Source organism: Staurois parvus, unplaced genomic scaffold, assembly GCF_062004578.1.
Source record: "Staurois parvus isolate SC_StPar_1 unplaced genomic scaffold, SC_StPar_1.0 ptg001980l, whole genome shotgun sequence".
In the NCBI taxonomy this organism is placed as follows: domain Eukaryota; kingdom Metazoa; phylum Chordata; class Amphibia; order Anura; family Ranidae; genus Staurois; species Staurois parvus.
This window is the reverse complement of record NW_028319776.1, coordinates 190,162-215,224: the sequence shown is the minus strand read 5'-3', so window position 1 is coordinate 215,224 and position 25,063 is coordinate 190,162. Positions and strand designations below refer to the sequence as shown.

The 25,063-nt window shown below is 41.6% G+C and overlaps 1 protein-coding gene across 1 annotated transcript in view; it reads left to right on the top strand.

Annotated features, from left to right (window-relative positions):
- The window catches only part of LOC149433090 (caspase-7-like), a 38,815-nt gene extending 24,105 nt beyond the window's left edge, over positions 1–14,710 (top strand). Inside the window, exons 5-8 of the mRNA XM_089664668.1 lie at positions 1,106–1,345; positions 7,463–7,515; positions 10,366–10,443; positions 14,493–14,710. Of these exons, the coding sequence (XP_089520794.1) occupies positions 1,106–1,345; positions 7,463–7,515; positions 10,366–10,443; positions 14,493–14,558 (437 nt within the window). The 3' untranslated portion in view covers positions 14,559–14,710. The remainder of the gene's footprint in view (positions 1–1,105; positions 1,346–7,462; positions 7,516–10,365; positions 10,444–14,492) is intronic.
- Positions 14,711–25,063: the final 10,353 nt, after the last annotated feature.

Below are 25,063 nucleotides of genomic sequence, written 5' to 3'. Positions count from 1 at the left end.
TCATCCAATTTCTAGATTGCTGCATTTGTACATTTCAAAAGTATAAAAGAATAGTAATGGTTAAAAAAAAAAAAGCACCCGTGGGTTTAACTAATCTTCTTCTTCCTTCTTTTTTTTTTCTTTTTTTTTTACACAATTCTTCTTTAAGGGGGGCATGGCAGGGGGTGTCCTATGACTGCATACTTTTGCTAATAGGTGTCATTCGTTCCCATCTCAAAAACTTGGGAGGTATGCTCAAGGCCCAATGGGTACCACCATCTTGCCTCTGGCACACCATAGAGGAGATAATGCCAGACTGTCAATTAGAGTCTACACATAGGGCACCTCCTCTGACTTTCTCACTGCAATAATGTGTCAATGTTATTCACATACTTTAGTATTTGGAGAGAAGAGAATAGCTGCTGACATTTGACAAAGAATAAAACTTTGTAGGTGACACCATTGTTAAAACAAATAAAGCCTTTTTTTGAAAGAGGGTGGAGTAGAGAAGAGTTTTATAGTCTCCGGTTTTTATCAGCATCCCCATTGGGCACCCTTTCTTTTTTTCCTAATCTCCGTGGTTACTGAGACAGAAAGTGATGGGAAATCCAACATTTTACAGTAGTCACTAGAACAAAAATAGAGAGGGAATTGTCCAATAGGTCACCAGCTCCAGCATCAACTTTCCAAGAGGCGATGTCCCCTCACTTTGTGGAGATTGCTACTCACTACCTTTCAGTCACTGTAGGAGAACGTGAAGGGAAAGATCCCCAATTGGATATGTTGGCCAAGATTTGAATCCTTTACTCTACCCAAAACTTAAAAAAAGTGTTTCTTTTAGATACATTATGGAATTGATTTGCTAAACTGGAGAATCCATCTGTGCAGGGAAACCAATCGGCTTCCAGGTTTTTTTTCACTCTCCCAGTTTTAGTAAATCCACCCATTTGGGGAAATGGGGAATGCATGTGAAAGAACTGGTGGTGTGAATTATGATTTACTATTGGTTACCATTCATTTTATATGACTGAGGAATAGAAAGATTCCACCTAAAACCAACATAGTTAGGCCAACTTATCTCCTGAAAAGTCATGTATTGTAACAAACTAGTTTGTCTTCTACATAGGCTATGTTTCCTTGAGGAATCCAGAAAGTGGCTCCTGGTTCATACAGGCCCTCTGCAGCGTTCTTAACCAATATGGGAAGCAGCTGGAGATTATGCAGATCCTGACTCGGGTCAACAACCAAGTGGCCACCAAACCTGGGAAGAGGAAGCAGATTCCCTCTGTGGAGTCCAGGCTAACCAAGGATCTGTATTTCAAGACATTTAACCCTCCACAATCCAACAGTACCAGGAACCAACAAGGCAAGCTGAATTCTTTTTAAAGTAGCTCAATGGGGTTTATTAAACAAGGCAGTGAAAAAAATATTGCTGATGTGCAATGTGTAGTCACCCCGACAGAGTGGTAGTCACCTAAACAGATGTAGAAGCTCATACAAAGGCATAGTCAACTATGCAGAGGCGTAGTCACTCATAGAATAGTATACTGGTGGAACCACTCAGAGGACAAGTGCAAAACCTAATTCATGTTTGTATTGAATGATTTGACTGTACCATGCAGCCCTCAAACTAGTATGTGAATCTACCAATGTCCACATCTTATCTAAAGCTAGGGTAGATATGTCCTCATTTAGGTTCTTCTTGGAGATCCTCTCAAATTAAGCAGAACTATACCATCTAGAAGTAAAAAAGTCCACACTCAGTGGATGAACTGGCAGCTACCGCAAAGGTCAATATGCCACTAAACCTTGTAGGCAAGTATATGTAAAGTGCAGCGCCTACAAACGACTACGCATCCAATGTGCAAAACCACACGTATGAATAAATATTTCATACGCAATATGAACCAATGAATAAAGTGAATATAATGTGTTTATAAATAGATACATGTATAAATGTAATAAGTGAGTCCTTCAATCTTTGATAAATATATACAATTCCACCAGTTCATAGGAATACGTGCAAAGCTTCCACCATTGGTCCACATAAATATTGTGGCTTGCACACTGTGCACCACCAGGAACCATCACCACCATTCCACACTCACCAGAAGGTATGGCTGCACAATATTCGTGCAGCAAACAGCACTCAATCACACTGCCCATTTAGACTCCCCTGCTTCCACAGATTTTGGTTCCTTTAAGGCCGCAACCAGCTACATCAAACTCCACCATCCAAGGCAGAAAATTGAGCACCATGGCTGTATAGAGAGAGTGCCCACAAAGCGGAGCTCGAAAAAGCTCAACATAGTGTAGTCATTTATTCATCAAAAGTAAAATCTATATCATTACCTCTATCTCTGAAAACAACTGTCGCCTATAAAATGGCTATACATAAACAAACATGCACGCAAAGGCTCCACCCTATACGTTTCGTGCTAATGCATGTCCCCAGGGGTCAAAAGGTGCTGAAGTGTTACATCTCCTTTTGAATGGTATGCAATGTCCCATGCTATTGGTTGAAATATATCCATCCTATTCTCAAAGCCGTCGCCATATTCAAGTGGGCCAAAACTATCCATTACAGTCAGCCATAATGTTGTAGGCAAAAAATATGTCGGCCATTTTTGTTATATGTATTACGTGGCCAGACTAGAGGGCATTAATAGATGCTCAGTATATTACAAAAAAACCCTTCTATTACAAAATAATTGGGGTTTAGATAGATGGACGGATAGATAACAACTTATCGAATAAGCTCAATAGGAGTGTGGCCAGCAACATAAATACAAATGTAAAAATAATCACCAGAAATAAATATATAGCCATCATGTTCTCAAGGCAGTGGCCATATTCTAATAGATCAGCTCTAATACAATCAACCATGTCATATGTTAGCCCAAAATGACCCCACATTGGCCATTATAACTCTACTTATACTTCAGCCATATCCAGGAGCTCTAACAGATGCACAAAATACTGAAATTCTAATCAGGCTCAATTGAATTGGAGAGAGCAGACATGAATAAGAATAAAAAAGGTTAGTATAAATACAATATCACCAACAGAAAAATAAACAAATTAATATTATAATAAAAAAGGCTAAAACTATAAAGAATTAAAAACAAAATATTAGATAAAAAATACAACTAAAAATGAAATTAAAATACTAAAATGTATATGGGGTAAATTATTTGGTATCTATAAATCACTTGATGCCCAGATCCACATTGAGAACAGCGGGTGCAGTTGTTTGCGTCTCATATATCCAACGTGTCTTCATTTTGGATATTTTACATGTCCTGTTTTGCACACCTTCCAGCTGTCATTCATAGCCAACTCTAACCCCTGTGGTCTCTCTCATGGTACTTTCTAAAATGGGCCAATAGACAGACAGTGATCTTTATATCCTTGTTTAATATTATATATGTTTTCCGTCAGTCTATCCTTTTGAAATGATTCTAAAGGATTATTTCACACAGAGCAGCCTGGATCCTCCTCTTCTCGGGTCCCCTGCAGGCTCTCCTGGCCCCAGCCTCCTGTCGGGTGCCCCCACAACAAGCAGCATGCTATGGTGTACCCACTGCTGTCTGTCCAGTCACACATGGAGCCACAGCTCAGCCCCCTCGCTCTTATCATTGGCTCACTGACTGTAATTGACAGCAGTGGGAGCTAATGTCTCCCACTTATGTCTCAGTCATTGAGAAGAGGGAGTCCCAGGATAACCAAGACTCCAGTGCACATTGCTGGATCGAGAGGGGGCTTAGGTGAATATTAGGAGGGCTGCTGCACACAGGTTTTTCACCTTCATACATAGAATGCATGACGGTAAAAAAAACCTTGAGCCTTTGCAACCACTTTAATTCATGTGTTGTTCTTCAGATATATTGTTTCCCGCAGGGGCATTGTAGTAAATTCACCAAATATCACATATTGCACAAAATAAATAGAAGAAATCTCATATTCCTTCCTTGTGGTTGCAGAACAGAATTTGTCACTTTTTATCCATCTTTTACCTTTAACTGTACACATTGATTACATGAATCAAAGCCTCTTAGATGAGAAAATAGCGCTACTTTTCTTTGGGGGATTAACATTTGGGGCAAACTTATCTCTCAAATTTTGGTACTCTCCAAAACATTATTTCAAGACTAGCAGACAGACGGTTCTTTAAAACAGGATAGTATTTCAAAATGCCCAGTATTTGCAAATAATTTGTACGCATGAATTGACCCATTGGTAAGTTGTCCAACCATTTAGGGTGGTGACAACTGTCTCTTGGGATGAAGCTATTCCAGTCAGTAGATTTGAAATAGGATTTGGTATGCATCATATTATCCTTCACAAATAGAATAAAATCTAGAAAGTTTGCCTTATCCCTACAAGTGTATGACAATGAGATATTTAAATCAATCTCAACGGGAATTCGTTACCCTTCCAAATTAACCAAATATCATCGATATACCAACAATTGAAAAATAGTTCTGGCCAATTTCTGTAAACAATTACTTCATCCTCCCATCTGGCCACAAACAAGTTGGTGAAGCTGGGAGCAAAATTTTCTCCCATTGCAACACCATTCCATTGTAAATAGAATTGTTAGTTAACCAGTTCAGCTCCGCCACATAACAGAAATACTGCTAGAGGGCGGCAACTGTGCCCTGTCAGTGCTGGAAAATAATGGCGGCCACACAAAACATTGACACTTTGGGCCCAATTTGGACATTGTCACTTAGGGGTGGACTCACTTGTGCTGCCAGCTGTTTAGACATTAATGGCTGAGTGTGTTGTTATTTTGAGGGGACAGCAAATTTACATGTTATACAAGCTGTACACTGACTACGTCACATTGTAGCAAATTGAAATTTCTTCAGTGTTGTCATATGAAAAGATCGAATCAAATATTTACAAAAATGTGAGGTGTGAAATCACTTCTGTGAAATACTGTATATGTGATTTTTGCATTTCTAGGTAGGGCACCTGCGTCGCCGGCCGTGGCTGTCACTCACCGGGTCCCGGACGGTGATTGACGAGGATCTCTGAGTGGGGGGGGGGGGAGAACTGTTCGGAAACAAAACAGTTCTCCTCCATGTCAGCTCCTGCACACTGCTTTGCATGGCTCTGCATAGGACACCCATACAAAGCAGTGTGATTTTAAAGTAAAGCACAAACGCAGAGCACACACCGTAAAACAGCACACAGTTAACACTTTGATCGCCCCACATATTACCCCTTCATGCACAGTGCCATTAGTACAGTGTCAGTGCTTTTTATTAGCACTGATCACTGTATTGGTGGCAGTTGGTCAGTTCTCATTCATGTCAGAATGCCTCCCGCAGTCCCACTATAAGTCGCTGATCACCACCATTACTAGTAAAAAAACCCCCAAAAAAACAGTATTTATACCTCCTATTTGTAGATGCTATAACTTTCATGCAAACCAATTAATTTACTTGTATTGGGATTTTTTTTTTTAGCAAAGACATGTAGCAGAATACATTTTGGCCTTAATTTATTTATTTTATTTTTTTTTTTTCTGGACATATATTGGCAAAAAGTCAAAAATATTTTTTTTTTTTTCTCAAGACTATCAGGCTTTTTTTTTTTTTTTTTTTTATAGCCCAAAACAAAACTCAATACCACATAAATAAAGCTGTATTTATAGCAAAAAGTCAAAAATATTGGGTTTTTTCAAATTTGTCGGTCTTTTTTTGTTTATAGTAAAAAAATAAAAACTACACAGGCAATCAAATGCCATCAAAAGAAAGCTCTATTTGTGGGGAAAAAAAAGATGTAAATTCAATTTTGGGTGCAGCATTGCATGATTGTGCAATTGTCCGTTAAAGTAACGCAGCGCCGTAACGCAGAAAATGGCCTGGTCAGGAAGGGGGGGAAATCTTCTGGAGGGCGAGGGGTTAATCAAACATTTTTGAGATGTGTCAGATTCTACCTCTTTCAAAATGATTTTTTTTTTTACCAAAGGGATACTTATTATACAGTATTTATTTATACTTGCAGCCCTATTCAAATGGTACCGGACCGTCTCCATCCCATCACTATGTGCTATGTTTGTGTACAAAGCTATGTCTGCAGCAACTAATATTTATCATTTTAATTGCATATTTTTTAGCTCATTCAATGTTTTGTACCCTTTAGGGGGTAGAAACCACTTGTAGGTATTGGTCTATATTCTCCAATCCTTCTTAGGCTCCGTGCACACGGGACATTTTAATAACAATGGTAACGTTAGCTGTGTAATGTCACATTAAAAATGTGAGGTTTTTTTGCGTTCTTGTATTGGCGTCTAGCTGTGTTTTTTCCACGTTTTTGCGCTTTTTAGCATTTATTGGGTGTTTTTTTTTTTTTTTTTTTTTTTTACCCCCCCCCCCCCCCCCCATTTTTTTACAGTTACAAAATGTCCAAAAATGCTGGTTTAATGTGTTTTGCTGTGTTTTTCAGCATTAGAGTGTTTTTTTTTTTTACAGCTAAAAAACTCCTAGAAACCCACTAGTCCTGGGGGTGTTTTTTTTTTCCAGCCAAAAGATGTCCCAGCCAAAAAACCGTTGATTCCAGTCTGTGTGCAAGGACACAAAGGATAACATGCTGGGGGGTTTACTGGCTGTAGAAAAAAAGTCAAAAGCCAAAAACAGCCGCTGTAAAAACGTCCCGTGTGCATGAGGACTTACAGTGGAGTTCCAGTCAGTTTTGTGTTCATTAAATGTCAGCAGCTACAAGAACTGTCTCTCCTGACTTTTAATAAAGGCACACTTACCTGTCCCAGAGACCAGGGATGTGCTCACCCACGCTGTCCCTTCTCTGCCTCTTCTCTCCTCGGCGCCGACATCACAACTGTGGGCACTGGGACGTGACAGCTTACGGCTTCACAGCCGGGTGCTCACTGCCCATGCGCGAGTTGTGCTGCGCATTCTTATATATCCGGCACTCTTCTGGGACCTGTTGGAGTAATGGTGCCCAGGGACGGACTGACCATTCGAGCACTCGGGCAGTGCCCGAGCACCCAGGGACAGTAGGGGGCCCCTAGAAATGCCCTTGTGTTTTTTTTTTTTTTTTTTTTTTTTTTTTTTAATAGGCTTTTTTGAGTGTGGGCAAGGACACAGGGGCCCCATGATCCCCTATTGCCTGGGGGCCCCATGAGTTGTCAGTCTGCCCCTGATGGTGCCCCATCACTAGTGTCTGTGTGAGAAATGATGCCCCAAGGGCCAGGAAAAAGGCAAGCTAAGGGCCACATCCGGCCCAAGGGCACCAGTTTGGAGACCACTGGTTTAGAGGATCAACCAGGTACTTCAGATAGATGCAGTGAATGAAAATGAGAGACTATAACTTTTATATGTAAACACACACATAGAAAAAAATATTTGGGGTAACATACATTTAGTTGGTCTTTTTGTGGGATGAGATTTGTTGTGAAAACCCTGAATGTTATCAGAAGATTCTTACATCCGTATCTCCTCTGTATCTACAGACCACAATTACAGATGGCACAGACGCCTAGGAAATGGCAGGACGGCTAGACAAGTAAGTACCATTCATTTAAAATTCTCCAGGCAGATATAAAATGATGCGTGTGAATGTTTTGTATTTTCATATCCAGCCAGCAGTTGGAGCCCCCATTTCCTTTTCACATACGCTCACCGGCCACCTTGCTAGTACCGGGTTTGACCCCCTTTTGCCTTCAGAACTGCCTTCATTCTTCGTGACATAGATTCAGCAAGGTGTTGGACTTATTATAAGCAGTATCCTGCTGGAAGTAGCCATCGGAAGATGGGTACGCTTTTGTCATAAAGGGATGGCATTACCCCTCTGACTTCTGACCTCAACAAGGCATTTTCCTCCACACAACTACCGGTCACTGGATATTTTTTCTTTTTCGGACCATTCTCTGTAAATGCTAGAGATGGTTGAGCGTGAAAATCCCAGGAGATCAGCAGTTTTTGAAATACTCAGACAAGTCATATGGCACTAACAACCATGCCAAATTCAGAGTCCCCTAAATCCCCTTTGTTCCCCATTCTGATGCTTGGTTTGAACTTCGGCAAGTCATCTTCACCACGTCTAGATGTCTAAATGCATTGAGTTGCTGCCAGGTGATTGGCTGATTTAGTAATTTGTGTTACCAGGCAATTGTACCTAATAAAGTGGCTGGTGAGTGTAGCTACCAGGATCTCCTTAGCTCCTTTTTGAAAAACAAAAACAAACTATTGTTAGCTGAGCTCACTCTCTCAAATTAAAATCTACTCACATCTTCCAACAAAATGAGTCAGAGCTTTGGCTCCATCCCCGTAAGGCCTGAAAAAATCTGCAACCCATTAAGCTAACAGGACAGGACAGTGTGAGTACTTCTACACCCCCTGGGCCAGATAAAGGGAGAGGACAAACAGGTGTAATACCCAAATAGTTTTCATCCAGGACTGCTTAACTGGAGATCAGGACTGCTTAACTGGAGATCTTGGAATACTTTTCCCAGGGATACCCTCAGGGCAACCGGGTGAAGAGGAGGGATTCATCTAGGGTCTGAGGAGGTACACCAAGGGGTCATCAGTGCTCCTTGACAGTTGCTGATTTTTGGTCCCCATTTTTGTACCATGTTGCTAGAAGTTGTCCTGAATTTGTAGAGTTCCTTTGGCATCCCATATACCTCTCGACCCCCATCTAAGTTGTTCACCCTTAATAAAAACAACAAAAATGAGCTCAACTACTGTTTTTTACTGACTGGTGGAAAATGCGTGTTGCCTGGTCGTGCAGAACTTAGGAGGGACCCAATCAAATCCAGTGTCCCTCAAGAGGGTAACACTACATTTGGGACATTTTCCATAGTCCAGACAGTATGTGATGGACATCTGCTATACATGGAGTGGCTTGTAAGTCCAGGTCATCACCACAACTAGAGGAAATAGATGAAAGTGGGGCAGGTGGGCTGGATGGATAGAGCAGCCTGATAAAAGGGGTTAAATATACAGAAATTAGTAGATGTGTTAGATGTGGAAATGATTATAAAAGTGAATTTTCCCTTCATACAAGGCCACATGTCCATCTTGTTCTTGGCTCATTTGACCAATAGCTATCACCACTGCTTCCCTAACACAGCCCAAAGCAGCAGGAAATGTAGAGCCAGACCGAGGACCAGGTACCCAATTAAGAGGATTTCAATCAATACATCACCCTACAGTAAGAATCCAAATTCTTCTGTATCCGCCTATGAAATGGGATCTTTGAGAAATATGGATTTTCCCAGTACCCCCAAGGACATCAGACAAATACATTTTTAAAAATATACAATCTTTTTATTGTAAACAACCATATTAAATAGACCCAAAGGACACAAATCGATATTACATAAAACCTAATCCAAAGATAGAACTGCCAATAAGATGAAGCGTAGTTCCCATACTGCGTGATGAGAATATTGTGAATTGCATACATGAATAGCCTTGATGATCACCATGCAAGGGAACATAGATGTAGCCGAACCTCTCTACATGATTTCCAGCTTTGCACTGCTTCTTCAGGAGACACAAGAGCAAAAGTCACCTACAACAAAATAAGGCAACATACTGATAATAAACAAAAACTGTAATAATGTACAGCATAGGCACTTGAGCAATAATAAGCCCGGACCTCCCAACAAGGACCTCAGACTTACCCAGGAGTATTGCGGCCCAACCAAGACAGGGACATAGACTCCAGGGGCCAAACCCTCTCTGGGGCAGACATGGGAGCAGTAATAGCCAGGAGATCTCAAATGGTGGTAATTATGAGGAAACACGAAAACAAACAAAATCTAGTAGTATACCTAAAGGCCACTGCTAGTGAACCGCACAAAACGTACCTACCAACCAGGATTTCCATTTGAAGCATATAGTGAACACATAAATAAGACCACAGAGGGTACAGGATTCAGTGAACAAACAAACGTCCAAAGTGCAAGGTGAGGAGAGGCCATAAAGGGTTAAATTCCTTTTAGGAACACAGGTGTATGAACCTCCAATTCTGTAACTCTGACAGCATCTGTCAAATGAAAGGGGGAGAAAGGGGGTTATAGACCCACCAATAAAGCCACAGGGAAAATAGTGGAAGGGCAAAAGAGAGGAACCCCCCCCCCCCCCCCCAAACACAATCAAAAGCCATGTCAGATGACCTGAACCATCATCACCGAGGCAGTAAGCCTACCATTGCACCAGGATCTCGCCCAAGCATGTGTCCTCCAGCTCCTCAGCCAAAGCAAGAGACAGGAAACCTGTTTTCTGCTTATGCTGCTCCAACCTGGCACTCACTGCCAGCAATTAAACCAGTGTGTGGTGTCATCAGGTCTGACCCTCAACTGTGCATGCACAGACAATGACTCTCACCACTATTTCTCTAATACAGCTCATAGCAGCAGGAAATGCAGAGTCCTACCAAAGATCGGCTATCCAATCACGAGGATCAACACCGGAACAATCTACGGTAAGAATCCAAATTCTCTTATTGCCCTTCATGTATTCTGCACACCAAGAACACGACTCTGCAAGGAATCAGCATAGACGCATTTTCATCAGTTTTGCTGTTTAAGGCTACAAGAGGTGTTCACAGAAAATTCAACTGGGATCCCCAGAAATTCTGCAAAAGTTGTTCCAGAACCTCACCCGTTTTTGTTCTGTACATACTGAGATAGACAACGCCAGGGCAGCTCTCAGACAGCAGGGTGACCTGTCTATGTTAATGTTGTTGTCATTCTTAGTATTTTGTGGTTACATAGTTAGTCAGGTTGAAAAAAGACAATTTAGTCCATCTAGTTCAACCAACACATAAAAAATAGTATTGTATAAAGTAAAATTGCAATGGGCTCATCAAATAGGGTTGCAAAACAGAAACATGTCTGTACCCCTCATCAACAACTCCATGGCTCAGCAGAGGCAGGGGGAGGGGGCATAGACTGCATGGAACAGACATAGAACAGCACAGAAACACTCCAGAAAACACTCAATTATATAAGTATACAGCTGAAGGCAGCATAGTTATTTACTTAATTACTTTTCACATATTTGAAGCCAGATGCTTGGCTAAGAATAGAGAGTGAGAGAAACACTGGCTGCAGCTGCCCTCTGTAGCTGCTGCTCTCTGGTGCTGAACTGTTTAATATCTATTTTAGCCAGAGGATGGAGCTGCTGAGCAGGAAGAGTTCAATAGACTGTCGGGCAGCACTGCTCTGTGCCAACTGTAGTAGAGGGAAGAGAGACTCTACTGTAATTAAGAGCTTTTGAATTACATTTCCCACACAGAGAGATTGCCAGGAGGAGGATAAAGAGCTGCATTTGCTCGGGCTGTACAGGACACGCCTTCCTCTTCCTGTGAGGGAGACCACAGAGTGCACATCTCTGTCCAGTGTGTACCATCATTGCTGTGTATCAGCAACCTGGGCAGGATCCAGAGTGCTGAGAGCAAAGAGTGGACTAATCTCTGTGTGTGACTTGATGGTGATCGGCAATATCACTGGGACTGGTGAGCTGCTGCCGTGGGGATTTACTATCTACTGCTAGAGAAAGAGGCTGTGTTCTTTAGGAACAGACCATACAGCAATCTAGTAGCCCTATTTGCTGCCTGCAGGCTTTACTGGGACTGTACTCATGTACACTATAACTGGGCCCCAACCCTAGTCGGCTGCAGAGTTAGGACTTAAGACTGTCACTTTTACAGCTGCTACACAGAGAACTCTACCTATTGCCTATGCTAAGAGATACCTCTCAGGGGGCATTGCCCCATATCCTAGACATATCCTGGCCATTCTCCTAGAGCAGTGGTTCTTAACTTGGGTTCGATCGAACCCCAGGGGTTCGGTGAGTCAGTCTCACGGGTTCGGCGGAGGTGAAGACCCACACCCGACTCATATGATTCGTGATGACATGCCCCGCTTGTCCATCATTGGCTGCAGGTGGTCACGCAACATCGCTTAGCCCAGTGGTCGGCAAGCCGCGGCTCTTTACACGCTTTAATGCGGCTCTTGTGTGCCGGGCGCCCGCTCCCCTCCCTCCTCTCGGGCGGCAGGGACTCTGCAGCGTGATCCAAAAAAAAAAAACAGCCAGGGCAGCGCGCTCAAATGCAATGATTGGCCAGTCTCGCTGCCACTCACATCCTGATAGCCAGTGATTGGCTGTCAGGATGTGTGTAGGCGGGGCAGCGTGACAAACGTGAGAGGAGCTAGGCTCCTCTCACAGTCTGCCCTGAAGACCGGAACGGCGCGGGAACACGGCGAGAGGACCGCACGGAGCAAAGGTAAGTGAATTGACACAGGGGGGACTTGGCTTACTACTTGCTACTTACTTACTACTACTATATAAGGGATGAATTAATATGGGGGATGAATTACTATATGGGGGATGGATTACTATATGGGGGATGAATTACTATATGGGGGATGAATTACTATATGGGGGATGAATTACTATGGGGGATGAATTACTATATGGGGGATGAATTACTATATGGGGGATGAATTACTATATGGGGGATGAGTTACTATATGGGGGATGAATTACTATATGGGGGATGAATTACTATATGGGGGATGAATTACTATATGGGGGATGAATTACTATGGGGGATGAATTACTATGGGGGATGAATTACTATATGGGGGATGTATTACTATGGGGGATGAGTTACTATATGGGGGATGAATTACTATATGGGAGATGAATTACTATATGGGGGATGTATTACTATGGGGGATGAATTACTATGGGGGATGAATTACTATATGGGGGATGAATTACTATATGGGGGATGAATTACTATATGGGGGATGCATTACTATATGGGGGATGAATTACTATATGGGGGATGTATTACTATGGGGGATGAATTACTATATGGGGGATGAATTACTATGGGGGATGAATTACTATAAAACAGTGGTTCTTAACCTGGGTTCGATCGAACCCCAGGGGTTCAGTGAGTCAGTCTCGCGGGTTCGGCAGAGGTGAAGACCCACACCCGACTCATATGATTCGTGCAGTAAATATTCATTATTATGTTTTTGTTTTTGTGTGAAAATCATGTTTTAATGGTTTTGTTCTTTGTTCTTAACGGTTTTGTTCATTTTGTGCACCTATGTATAAATATATACCTATGTTTTGAATTTTAAAAATCATTTTTTATTTTTCCAATTAAGAAGGGTTCAGTGAATGCGCATATGAAACTGGTGGGGTTCAGTACCTCCAACAAGGTTAAGAACCACTGTCCTAGAGTGTGCTGTAGACTAGTTGTAGTATCTTTATGCACATTGCAGTTAATGCTTATATACATGGTTTATTGCTGACATTGCTGATTCCTGAGTTAATCCTAGTTTAGTGTTACCTTGGCATAGTGATTATTCTGTCTAGCTGATTGTGCTTGAACCTGTCTTCTATGTGTTCGTTTTATGCTCCAACCACCATTTATTCTAACCCGTACCAATACATTGCGTTCATTTACCACTAAATGGTCTTGTGTCTATTTCATGGTAGTCACAGCTGAGTTAAAGATATATATTCTTGTGTTCTTATAAGTGCTTGCAGCCATTTTCATTCAACCAGGTGTGTCAGAGGGGCTGAGGTTGTTTTTGGTTCCAAGACACTGAACAGAGAACCCAAATTACCAAGCTGCCCCTGTGGTGTTGGCGCCACATATCAATAATTATCATCACACCTAATTGCAATCTCTCATCCCTCCTTTGTGCCTCTGCCACTGGATCCAGATGGTGATGGTGGAAAGCAGTGCCATGGATAAGGGGGTACCACCAGTCCTCCTGTAATGGGGCCCAGGCCAGGAGGGGGACCCAGGCAACTAGGTAAATTTGGATGCCGGCAGGAAGGGTGATCAGCGCAGCATGGGGGGGCAATTACTGAAACCAATCACCTGTATGGCTCTTTCTGCAGCAGCTGAAAGCAGGCTTCTTTTCCTCGCCCTCCCACTGGCTTTCAGTTACTGCAGAGAGAGCCATACAGGGGATCGGTTCCAGTATTTGCTGCTGTCATGCCCATCACCCTCCTTGTGCACCATATTTTTCCACCTGCTGCCCAATCCCCAGCCCCCCAGTGCTGCCAGCTTCCCTCCTATCCTTCCCACCAGCAACTGCACAATAGGATTCTTCAGGATGGATGGTGGGGGAAGGGTCTGGTAAATATGTCACTGTATTTACCAGCTCCATCCTTTCCTGAATGAACACAATGAGTGATCAGTACCAATGACTAACTGTGTTCATTCATAACTGAAACATAGTAAACTGGTATTTTTTTTTTGGGGGGGGGGTGGGGGGCCTGTCAGGTTAGCTGTATGGGGCCCCATGATTTCTAACCGCAGGTGCGAAAAGTTTTGTAGAGCTAGCTCATCATTTTCCTATCTGTGAGCTCCCATTTTGGTCTTCCATAGTGTGGTAGGTCCCAGGAAGTGGGTCTGTCCAGCCCTCAGCTGCTGGAATGTCAAGATACATTTCTCATTGATCCCGATTGTAATTTTTTTTTTTTTTTGTCTTTCAGGGATTCAATCTTATTTCTGTTTTCGGTGCTGTTCTTGTAGCTGTGATGATTGTTTTTTTCCCTTGAATACCAGACCCCCAGCCCTGCCCTACATGTGTAGTTACATATTTTGTGAAATGGAAGATGGAGACCAACAATAATGAGAAAAGGACACGTTATGGGTAATTTTTCCCCTGACAATATTTTGTTGTATTGAATAAAGTTAATAGATGAGCATTCTTCATTGTCAGGGTGGAAAAAGTCTTTGTTCATACCAGTAATAAAAGAACAGGGACACCTCTAAGAGTACCAGGAAATTCACATATGTAATAAATAATGTTTAATGCCCATCCTAGGATGTGGATGAGAGAACACACAATGGGGTCTGTTCATATAACAATCTACTGTGCGCATGTCTCATCATCGCATACCAATCCCAAATACTCCCTGTAATATTTCTAATATGTGCAAAATGCAATTGTAATGGAACCGGACCCCGCCTGCACTCGGGTATTTCTGTTAGACCCCCGCTTCCCTGTCCGAACACAGATCCACGGATACCACCGCTGACCATACAAGATTAAACAGCACCAGACTTGTATTAAGACAGGAAATAGACTGCTTTATTTTAACACAGACAGAAGATATATACACAGGGCGGGGAAATACACCCAGTAACAGGAAACACATCGGCAGGCTGTCCCATCAGGGGGGAGGGCTTCCGGAAACACCCCCAAGCCAGTACAAACACATATATTTCATAAAAGTTTGCTCCCGAGCAAGACGCACAACAGAACAATGGAATGCAACCGCATGGCAGTGAACAATGAACACCCCCTCCACCCCACCTCAATAGCAGAACAGATCACCCTGTACCCCTAACAGGCACAGGGTGACTTACACATAAGAGGGATATGGGGAGGTGAAACAGGAGTCTCCCCACCCCTCCAAAGGGGGCTGTGTTCCATGGGTCCCCCACCCAATTTTGTATTTTTATTTCTATGATCATCGGCTCCATCTAGTGGCCATAAGGCCTCATGCAAACTGAGCATCTGCTCAGCTCCTCTGGACGCCTTTTCGCATGGCAGGAGAGAAGCTGCTTAAAAAATGCACCCAAAGTCGTGTTTTGCACATGTTTAGGTGTGTCACGCTTTAAAGAATTAATGGAATATTAATTTATTATTGGAATAAATGAACACTCAAGTTCTAAACTCCCCTAGCATTTATGTGCGTTTAGACACGTTTACACACATTTAGGCGCATCAAGCATTTTTCTTCTGCTCAAAAGCTCTTCTCCTGAATGCACTGGTGATGGGTTTTTTTTTTTTTAACCTGTTAATGTTCCTCTTCTAATACACCTGTAAACGCCTGTGTGCGCATGGCCACATAGGCTAACATAGAGGTGCGTTTCTACATTCAGAAAAAAAAGTCAAACATCTGTAAAAGTGTGCATGAGTCTGTATGCGGTAGTATCCTGATTGCAGTATTTCTGGGAAATACTCCATTATGTCCACTAGATGGAGCTGATGATCATAAGAAATAAATAAAACCTGGCTTCTCACACATAATATTCACATTACAGGGATTATTTGTGATGGCTGTGCGAATGCTAAGACATCCACAAAGTGAATATTTTATTAATAGACCTCAATAATATACCACAACAATAAAGCTCTAAAGATTTATTTATTTATTTATCGAGTTTATATAGCGCCAAAGGGTTTGCTCAGCGCTGTACAATAGAGGGGGGGACAATACATGAAACAGAACAGTAACATCAAACAGTACACAAGGGGTAAGAGGGCCCTACTCTTTCGAGCTTACAATCTAGGAGGGAGGGGGTAGAAGATAGCACCTTCACACTGTGGAGGGTCATCAATGATTCCATAGTCCATATATGATGCCATTTTTGAGCATGCTCAGTATAGTATAAGGCCACATTTGGCGTTTAGCCATGCCGTGACTCCCAGCAGCAAGAATCTATGATGCTGGGATTGGCAGTGTGTGGATAGCTTTGGCCGCTGAACCCATACAGTGCAATGACAGGTTCATTACAATATGCCTGACCACACCTTGACACCTTTAATGGCATTGGCACAGTAAAGGTTTCTTTCTAGCAACTCGACCATGCAGCACATTTTTGTTCAAGTATCGTCATATGGTGCTTCTTAAAAAAAAAAAAAAAAAATGCACAGTCTTTTTCCAGAGCACACAGTCCAACTCTTAGTCGGCGTCTCTGCATTCTAAACACTCAGTAGTGTTGATATCTTCTTATTGAATATTCTTCCGCCACAAGTGATAAATTCCTCTTTCTCCACTTAATGTCCCTCTCAAAAATTTGTAAAAGCTTCCACAAAATCCACCTTCTTTCATGGTTAGGCTCCTAGATCCGTCCACTTTCATTTGGGAAATGTACCTCCGAAGGAATTGTATATAGTGTCATAAAACAATACTTTCACTCTGTGTGTTCCTCTTACATCATACATTCCCAGTGCTGGGGAACACACTGACTGCCACCTCATATCCCACGCACCTTACTAGATGATAAAGTCCACTCACATAGAAAAGAGGGCTCCTCTCATTCTACAAAGCATCCAGTTCTCAATGGCATCATAACATGTAGCAAAGTACAACCAAAAATCTGTAGTAGGTAATGATAGGGATATGACTCTTTAATGAAAAACAAGGTGACTTAGCATGTATTCAAATGGCAAGCAGTGTGAAAAACCTTTTCCAAAATGGCCGCTCTGTAACTTCCAGTTTATGTCCGACATCACGTACTGACGCGTTTCATCACTTTTGACTTCATCTGAGCCTCAGATGAAGTTGGAAGTGACGAAACGCGTCAGTTGTGACGACGGACTTAAAACAGAAGTTAGAGTGGCCATTTTGGAAAGGCACTCCCCATCAAATTATATTACACATGGACATTAACCCTATAATTTACAACCACATGAAATTCTGACTATATAACCATTGATTCACTAGAAATACAGTATATATAGAAGTTTACAATCAAATGGACAAATCCTATATAATCGTCATCATTATAATGAAAGTCCTCAGACTTCACTTTGCATTTTTGCCTTTGTAATGTGCGGGAACAGAATGCGTGGAATCCTTCACAAAGCTGAATATTGAACATTAAAATAGATTTTTGAAAGGTGTCTGGATCATTTTTTTTAGTGGTAGAATTTGGCTAACTTCCTAAATGTTCATAAACCATATATACAGATGTTTGTAACCTATACTACCAATACTGCGTGTTGTCTTACATTATGAGTACAACAGTTCTTTCTCCAGAGATGGATTTAGATCAGATAGAGATATTTGCAACAGATCTGTGTATTTATAAAATGTACTTTCCCGCAGCAACTAGACCAACAGTTCTTTTCCAGAGAGATGCATTTAATCAGTTCAGCGACAGTTCATAAAACAGAGGTACAGACGTCCAGCTGAATACTTGTAGGTATTACAATGAACAACAGCCCTCAGAGTCCCATTGAAGATACTTCATATCAAGCATGGAGATACTACACCGTCCAGCATATGTCCGATCTATAATATGCACCTAGGTAGCTTCCATGCATGCAATGAGTTATAATCTATACCTATGTTTCCATATTAATGAAAGGAAGAAGCTCCTCTCATATACACATTCTCCCAATTCAGTAGAATGACAAGCACTCTGATTGGCCACTTTTAGGAGCCCCTTTGATCTTCTGGGTGACAGGTAATGCCTTTTTGGGCTTGGACAGCTACAGTCATAATTCTAATCAAAGTTGTCCAGATATTTCCTAAACTGCATTCTTTTACTATAAATTAGATAAACAAGTTACCCTTTTAGGAATGCTATTTACCATACTTAACCTCCCTGGCGGTATTCCCGAGTGTAGCTCGGGGTAAAATGTCAGTACCAAAAGTAGTAACCCTGAGCTACACTCGGGCTTACCATGCGGCGTTGCTCAGGGAGTCCCTGCAGCGCTTACCTTGTCCTTGGCTCGCACGATGTGTCCCCTGCAGCGTCCCCGGCCATCTCCTCCGGCCGATGCCGGCATCCGCCTCCTGTGTTCCGGTCCCTGTGATGTCGGGACGTACTTGCGGCGGGAAATTTGAAAATTTAAAAAAAATGTCATTTTTTTCAAAATGATTTTACATAGTAAAACATTCCTGTTTCAAACCATTTCACATACATTGTGTCCCGAGTGCTTTGTCCTGTCCCCTGTCTGCATTTTGATTGTTCTTTCTGCCTGGAAACGTAGAAAAGTCCATGGCATCCAAAAAGTGTCCCTTTAGATCAAAAGCGGTTTTAGACCGGCTACAGAACAGCGATAGTAAATCAGAACCACTTGCAGAATTGAGTGATAATGATTTGTGGGGGAAATTCCTCATCAGACACTGAAAACAATTTTGTGACTTTGCTCAGCGATGTGCGAACTTGGCGCTCTATTTCACATTTCCGTGTTTTTGGTTTGATTATATTATTGAATTAAATGTATGATTTAGAATCTTGTTCAGACAGATTTCAGTGTTATTCCTAAAAATTACAGCCTACAATAAAAAAAACTACATATTTCCATGCAAAATAATTGTACCGCTTTCAGCACCAAAAATATGAAATAATTAGAGATGAGCGAATTATTCAAAAATTCGATTCGGCTGATTCGCCGAATTTGCGGAAGAAATTCGATTCGATGCGAATTTATTCGCTGCGAATTTAACTTATTAAAAGGGTTTCTAGGCTTCAGAGAGCCTTTATATTAGTGCAGAACACTGTACCTTTAATTTAAATGTCCTTGGAGTCTGCTGGGGAAGAGAAATAATACTGTCAGTCAGTATGACATGCAGATGAGTGCCGTCCATCTTAGAATCACCGCACACTTCACTCATTTGGGCAGTCACGGGGCACGACGAAGAAGAAGAAGAAGGAGAAGGAGAAGAAGAATGAGAAGGAGAAGAGAATGAGAAGAAGGAGAAGAAGAATGAGAAGATGAAGAAGAAGAATGAGAAGAAGAAGAAGAAGAATGAGAAGAAGAAGAAGAAGAATGAGAAGAAGAAGAAGAAGAATGAGAAGAAGAAGAAGAAGAATGAGAAGAAGAAGAAGAAGAATGAGAAGAAGAAGAAGAAGAATGAGAAGAAGAAGAAGAATGAGAAGAAGAAGAAGAATGAAAAGAAGAATGAAAAGAAGAAGAAGAAGAATGAAAAGAAGAATGAAAAGAAGAATGAAAAGAAGAAGAAGAAGAATGAAAAGAAGAATGAAAAGAAGAAGAAGAAGAATGAAAAGAAGAATGAAAAGAAGAAGAAGAATGAAAAGAAGAATTCCAGTACAGCAAAAAGTGTATCTGCAGAGAGCTCCGCTATTTCTGACATTTCTCTGACAGTTCCTTCACATTTACAGCGGTTGAAACATTGTATCTATTTGTTTCCGAATAAAAACATCTGTATCCTAAATGGAAACAAATAGATACAATGTTTCAACCGCTGTAAATGTGAAGGAACTGTCAGAGAACTGTCAGAAATAGCGGAGCTCTCTGCGGGGACACTTTTTGCCAGCTGTAGAAGGGATGAAAATCGGCCGATCGGGAAAAATTCGATTCGTGCATCCAAAATTTGCTAATATTCGGATTCGGTGCGAATCGAATTTTTCCTAATATTCGAAACGAATTCCACTTCGCCAAGTTCGATTCGCTCATCTCTAGAAATAATCATACCGCTGGGGAGGTTAATACCCCTTTTCATGTTATTAGATAGTAGAGGTTGGCCGAGTCCTTTCAAGTCTGACTGAGCAATCTGCATTTTATAACCCTTGCAAGTCTGCAAATTACCTCCTTTGATATTTAACAAGTTGGCCCCCAAATGCCAAGGTGATCTTGCAGAAAATGAACATAGCAAAGAGTCCTTGACTATGCTTTTGTTGTGTAAAATACATCTAGCTCAGTCCTAGAATACACCACATTCAGTATGTGTAGGTATCTGTATGTACAGTATGTGTGAAATGACAATATCCCTACCTGCCCCCAATTGAATTGGTTTTTACTCAATATTGATTCATAAATAGTGAACATATAATCAACTAGCAGGGTTGCATTGTGATTTTAGGTATTGAATGTCTCATTGGCTCATATAAAATATGAAATTGAAACTACTTCCATCTCTCTTCACCAGCCTCTAAAATATCCCTGTGGTTCAATATAATTCAAATTCTGACTGGAGTGATAACTTTCACTCACCCCTCTTATAAATTTAGAGAAAGCCACCCAAAGTATTTTATTATCAACTTATTCTACCCAGCCTGAGCATCAGTGTGAAAATCCACCGACACCCAATAAGTTATGCTATGCAAAGCCATTGTGTAGCATCTCACCTCGGGAGTTACATACTGTACATACAGATGGTACAGGATATACAGGTTTTAAAATAATTATCAAGTTTAAATACTTCTCTCTGGTTTTAAGATAAAGATCAAGGGATAAATGATAATGAAAATAAGAAAGAAAATAAAAAAAATGAAAGAAAACAGAAAAAAAAGATGGTCACAATTTAAAGTCCATTGTTTGATGACAATTGAAAGAGTCCATTATTCATCAATTTTATAGAGGTGTCAATGCAAAATAAGACATTTGCTTGTTCTCCCGCGTTAGCAAAACAGTTTCACATAGATTGGTTGGATTTCTCATCCTTCTGTCTTTCACTTGCAAACGAGTTTTTCCGGTCACACAGATTCACAAGTCTCCACCATCTGAAAGACAAGAAATTCTCAAACAAAGGTTTATTAGCCAAGTCCTTACACATTGTGTTTGAAGATAAGACAATGTACTATTTGCATCTTTACAGTTTCAAGCTGCTTCACCCCCTCTTCCATAGAGGTCTAATTTGCAACCTTTAGGAAAAAAAATGGATGCAGTTGCTAAATTGGGAGTTTACCCAGCAACTGCCTTTCAGGTGGCTAAAACTATACAAACTACATAATCTATTTGGAATTTATTGCTGACCTGACTTTAAAAAAACTAAATCATGAAGGCTTGTCCTTGGAAACACAAAAATATTCCAAGGTCCTCCAACAATGTCCCCAATACTGAGGCCAGATCTCTGAGAGCAGTAGCTAAATCTTAATGCATGCCAAAGAACTTTAATCAGAAAAACTCCTACCACACATCCAACTGTCTATGGACTATCAACTATGGGTTGTTCATCCCAGTGTAGTATTTTTGTGTAAATGAACACATCTCCATTTTCATCTCCTTCAGTTGCTCCATAAACTGATGTCTTTCTTGCTTTAGCTGACTATTCTCAGTTTGTAACCTTGTTATTTGGACTTTAAAAGAGACTTGGCTTTGGATACTGTGGCCTCCATGCCTGGGAGAATTGCCCCACCTTGCAGAGTAAACTTCTTTGCGTCTTGGTGCAGTTTTGGGGTACCGAGAGTTCCTTTGCTTACTAATATTACCATCAAAACAATATTGTGCGATGTGCCTCAACTTTTTACAAGCAAAACATCTCAGAACTGGCTGCCCTACTCTGAGCACATGACGGCTGAGACCCATTACAATGGCTGGAATGTCAACATTTCACACTCTCATTGTCTGAGGAACATTCACCCATAACAAACTCACCCAATGTACTCAATGCTAATCTCATTGCTTAATTTTCTATTTTCATTAGTAATGCTGTCTGCGTTAAATATAGCAGCCTGCCGGGCAAGAAATTTCACATTTTCAACTTCAGCTTTTAAAACTCCACCTCATCTTCCAATGTTTTCTTCTGCTGAAAAAAACTATTTGTATTGCCCTGCTATCCATCCAGCGGCCGAAATGAGTACATACTTCGCCTTATGTGTATTTAATTTTTTGTCACAAATCTTTTCATCCACCCATTTTTGTGCCTTCCACCATGGATCAGCAGATCCTTGTATAGCATGAACAATAGCCTCAGTGTCATTTACGTGTGCCACCTTTTTCAAAATTCACTCCATTATTGATGCTCAGCATAAGGTCACCAAAGCAAGAGTAATGTCACCAAACACTGCTACTTATTGCACAATACACTTTAACACCCAATACAAAAAAAAAAGAAAACAAAACCTCATACTCTCAACAAAAGTAACAACTATCCATAGAACAATTAAAAAACAAAACGCCCATCTGTTAATAAGGAACAAGGTACACTCACCAACTGCTTGGCCTCCTAGGCTTATGATCTTCTCCAGGTCCTGCTTGGCTCCTCACGGTCTTCTGTCACCTCATAGGATCATTGGATTCTCTGGTACACAGCACAGTCCTTTGTTCAGTTTTCCAGCCTCCAGATAATAATTCTGGGGTTCAGTTTTTGAATCAGACCCCTTAAGTCAGCACCAGACTTTGGAGTCACAGCACAGCTTCTGGATCCACCTCACAGGACTGTTGTCACCACCAACTTCTGTTACTGAACCTGAACATGCTCTTCTAGTCACTTGGACGGCACCAATCTCTTGTCTCATCAATTATGAGGTCCACGCAGAAACAGTTCATAAGACAAATCTGTTGTCTTATATTAATGTAGGAGGAGGACGGAGTGATATGTATATTTATAAAATGTACTTTTCTGCAGCAACTAGTCCAACAGTCTTTTCCAGAGAGAAGCATTTATTCAGATAAAGATATTTGTTACATACGCCTACGGTTCAATATGTCTTATCGGGAGATAAGAGGTGGTCACTTGAAAAAGGGGAGGAACAGAGAAGTCAGGATCAAACAGCCTTTTTACACAATGCAGAGGATTAGCCCCTTAGGTTCCACAGTGTCAGGAATGGACTTGCCAGTAATGGTGGGACTCACCTGCCTTGTGGGCTGCAGTACCAGGGCTGGCCAGCGGGTGCTCTCAGCAATCAGAGACTCAACCCTGTAGTCAGCCAAACACCTGAAGCTGATTATGCAGGTGTATTTAAGGGATGGCCAAAGGTATGTGAACTGACGCAGGGAAATGCAGGCTTCAGATATGTTATAAATTATATAATTTATTAATACTAACAATACATAAACGGATTGCAATACTAAAACATAACACAGTGCAAACGAACCAAACCACCCACAGATAACAATACATACAATGCAAGCGTAGTCAGGCAGGCCGGGTCAATAACAATCGGGCAGGTAGGAATAGGAGGAGCAGGCAGAGAGTAGTCAGGTCACGAGCCGGGTACAGCAACTAACGGGCAGGTAGGTACAGGGGGTCAGGCAGAGAATGGTCGGGGTCACAAGCCAGGGATCAAACAGGAGAAGTCAGCAGAGGTCCGGAGGAGAGGTCAGCAGGGTCGGCAGCAAGTCAGTCAGGCAGGAACAGGAATGCAGGTAACAAGATACAGGGGCCCATAGAAAAACACACACCAAGGCACAGACTGCAGGTCCGGCCATCCCTTAAATACACCTCCGTAATCAGCTTCAGGTGTTTGGCTGACTGCAGGGTTGAGTCTCTGATTGCTGAGAGCACCCGCTGGCCAGCCCTGGTACTGCAGCCCACAAGGCAGGTGAGTCCCACCATTACTGGCAAGTCCATTCCTGACACACAGTGAGTATAACAAGCATGTTTACTGCATATACAGACTGATTGTACTGTTGTGGGTTTAGTAACACTTTAAGTAATAAAAAATACTCACATTTAAAGTAGAACAAGTCCACGAGCGGCTTCAACAAAATGGCGTCCGTCTGCACACAGATATCTACTCCCTGTTGCATAAATATGAATAAAATGGGTAAAATATCCTTCAGCTGCTGTTCTCCACCTGTAGAGAACTCAGACGCAATTTGCCATTTTCAGGGCTTAATCATTTGGTCATACAATTAAGCCCCGAAAAGGGCGAAAGGCGTCTGAGGAATTAACTACAGGTGAAGATCAGGAGCTCAAGCCACCTTTTGCCCAAAAATGCTTTTTTGCGTAAAAATGCTTTTTACGCAGCCATGTATAAGTTGAAAGAAAAATAAAAAATATCAAAATGATCTGCACTGCCCAACAAGAGCATTGGAAAGCTGTTACATAAAAAGCATCCTGAAGTGAAAATCTAAGTTAAAAAAAAAAGGAAATACCAGCACAAGGGACATAACTTACAGACAGTAGGATGTGTCCCTTGTGCAGATGCCTCTTGCATTAGCTCTAGTCTTCCTCCCCTGACTCCCTACTCCCACCGCCATAATATTCCATTGTAGTGGGGGTTAGTAAAGCCAATAGACCTTCGGCAGTTACTCATCAATAGTGCCAACTGTGCCCACACTTTCTTCTCTTTATGGAAGCCATACAACAGCTTCTATGAATGACACAGGATCTATGAATGGAGTATGGGCAGATGATTGATAGCACCAGCCCCTCCATTCATAGATCCTGTTACATTCATATAAACTGTAGAATGGCTTCTATGAATGGCAGATCTAGCAGGAAAGAGTGGGCATAGTCAGGCTCTCTGGCTGAAAGCTCCTCACAGCCATTTAGCTGTATTAACCTGGGGGGGGGGGGGGTAGGACAGAGGAAGATTTATATGGAAAGGAGAAGAGTCAGGACAAAGGACACATCATACTAAATGTAAGATATGTCCCTTGTGCTGATTTTTCTGTTTTGATTTTGAG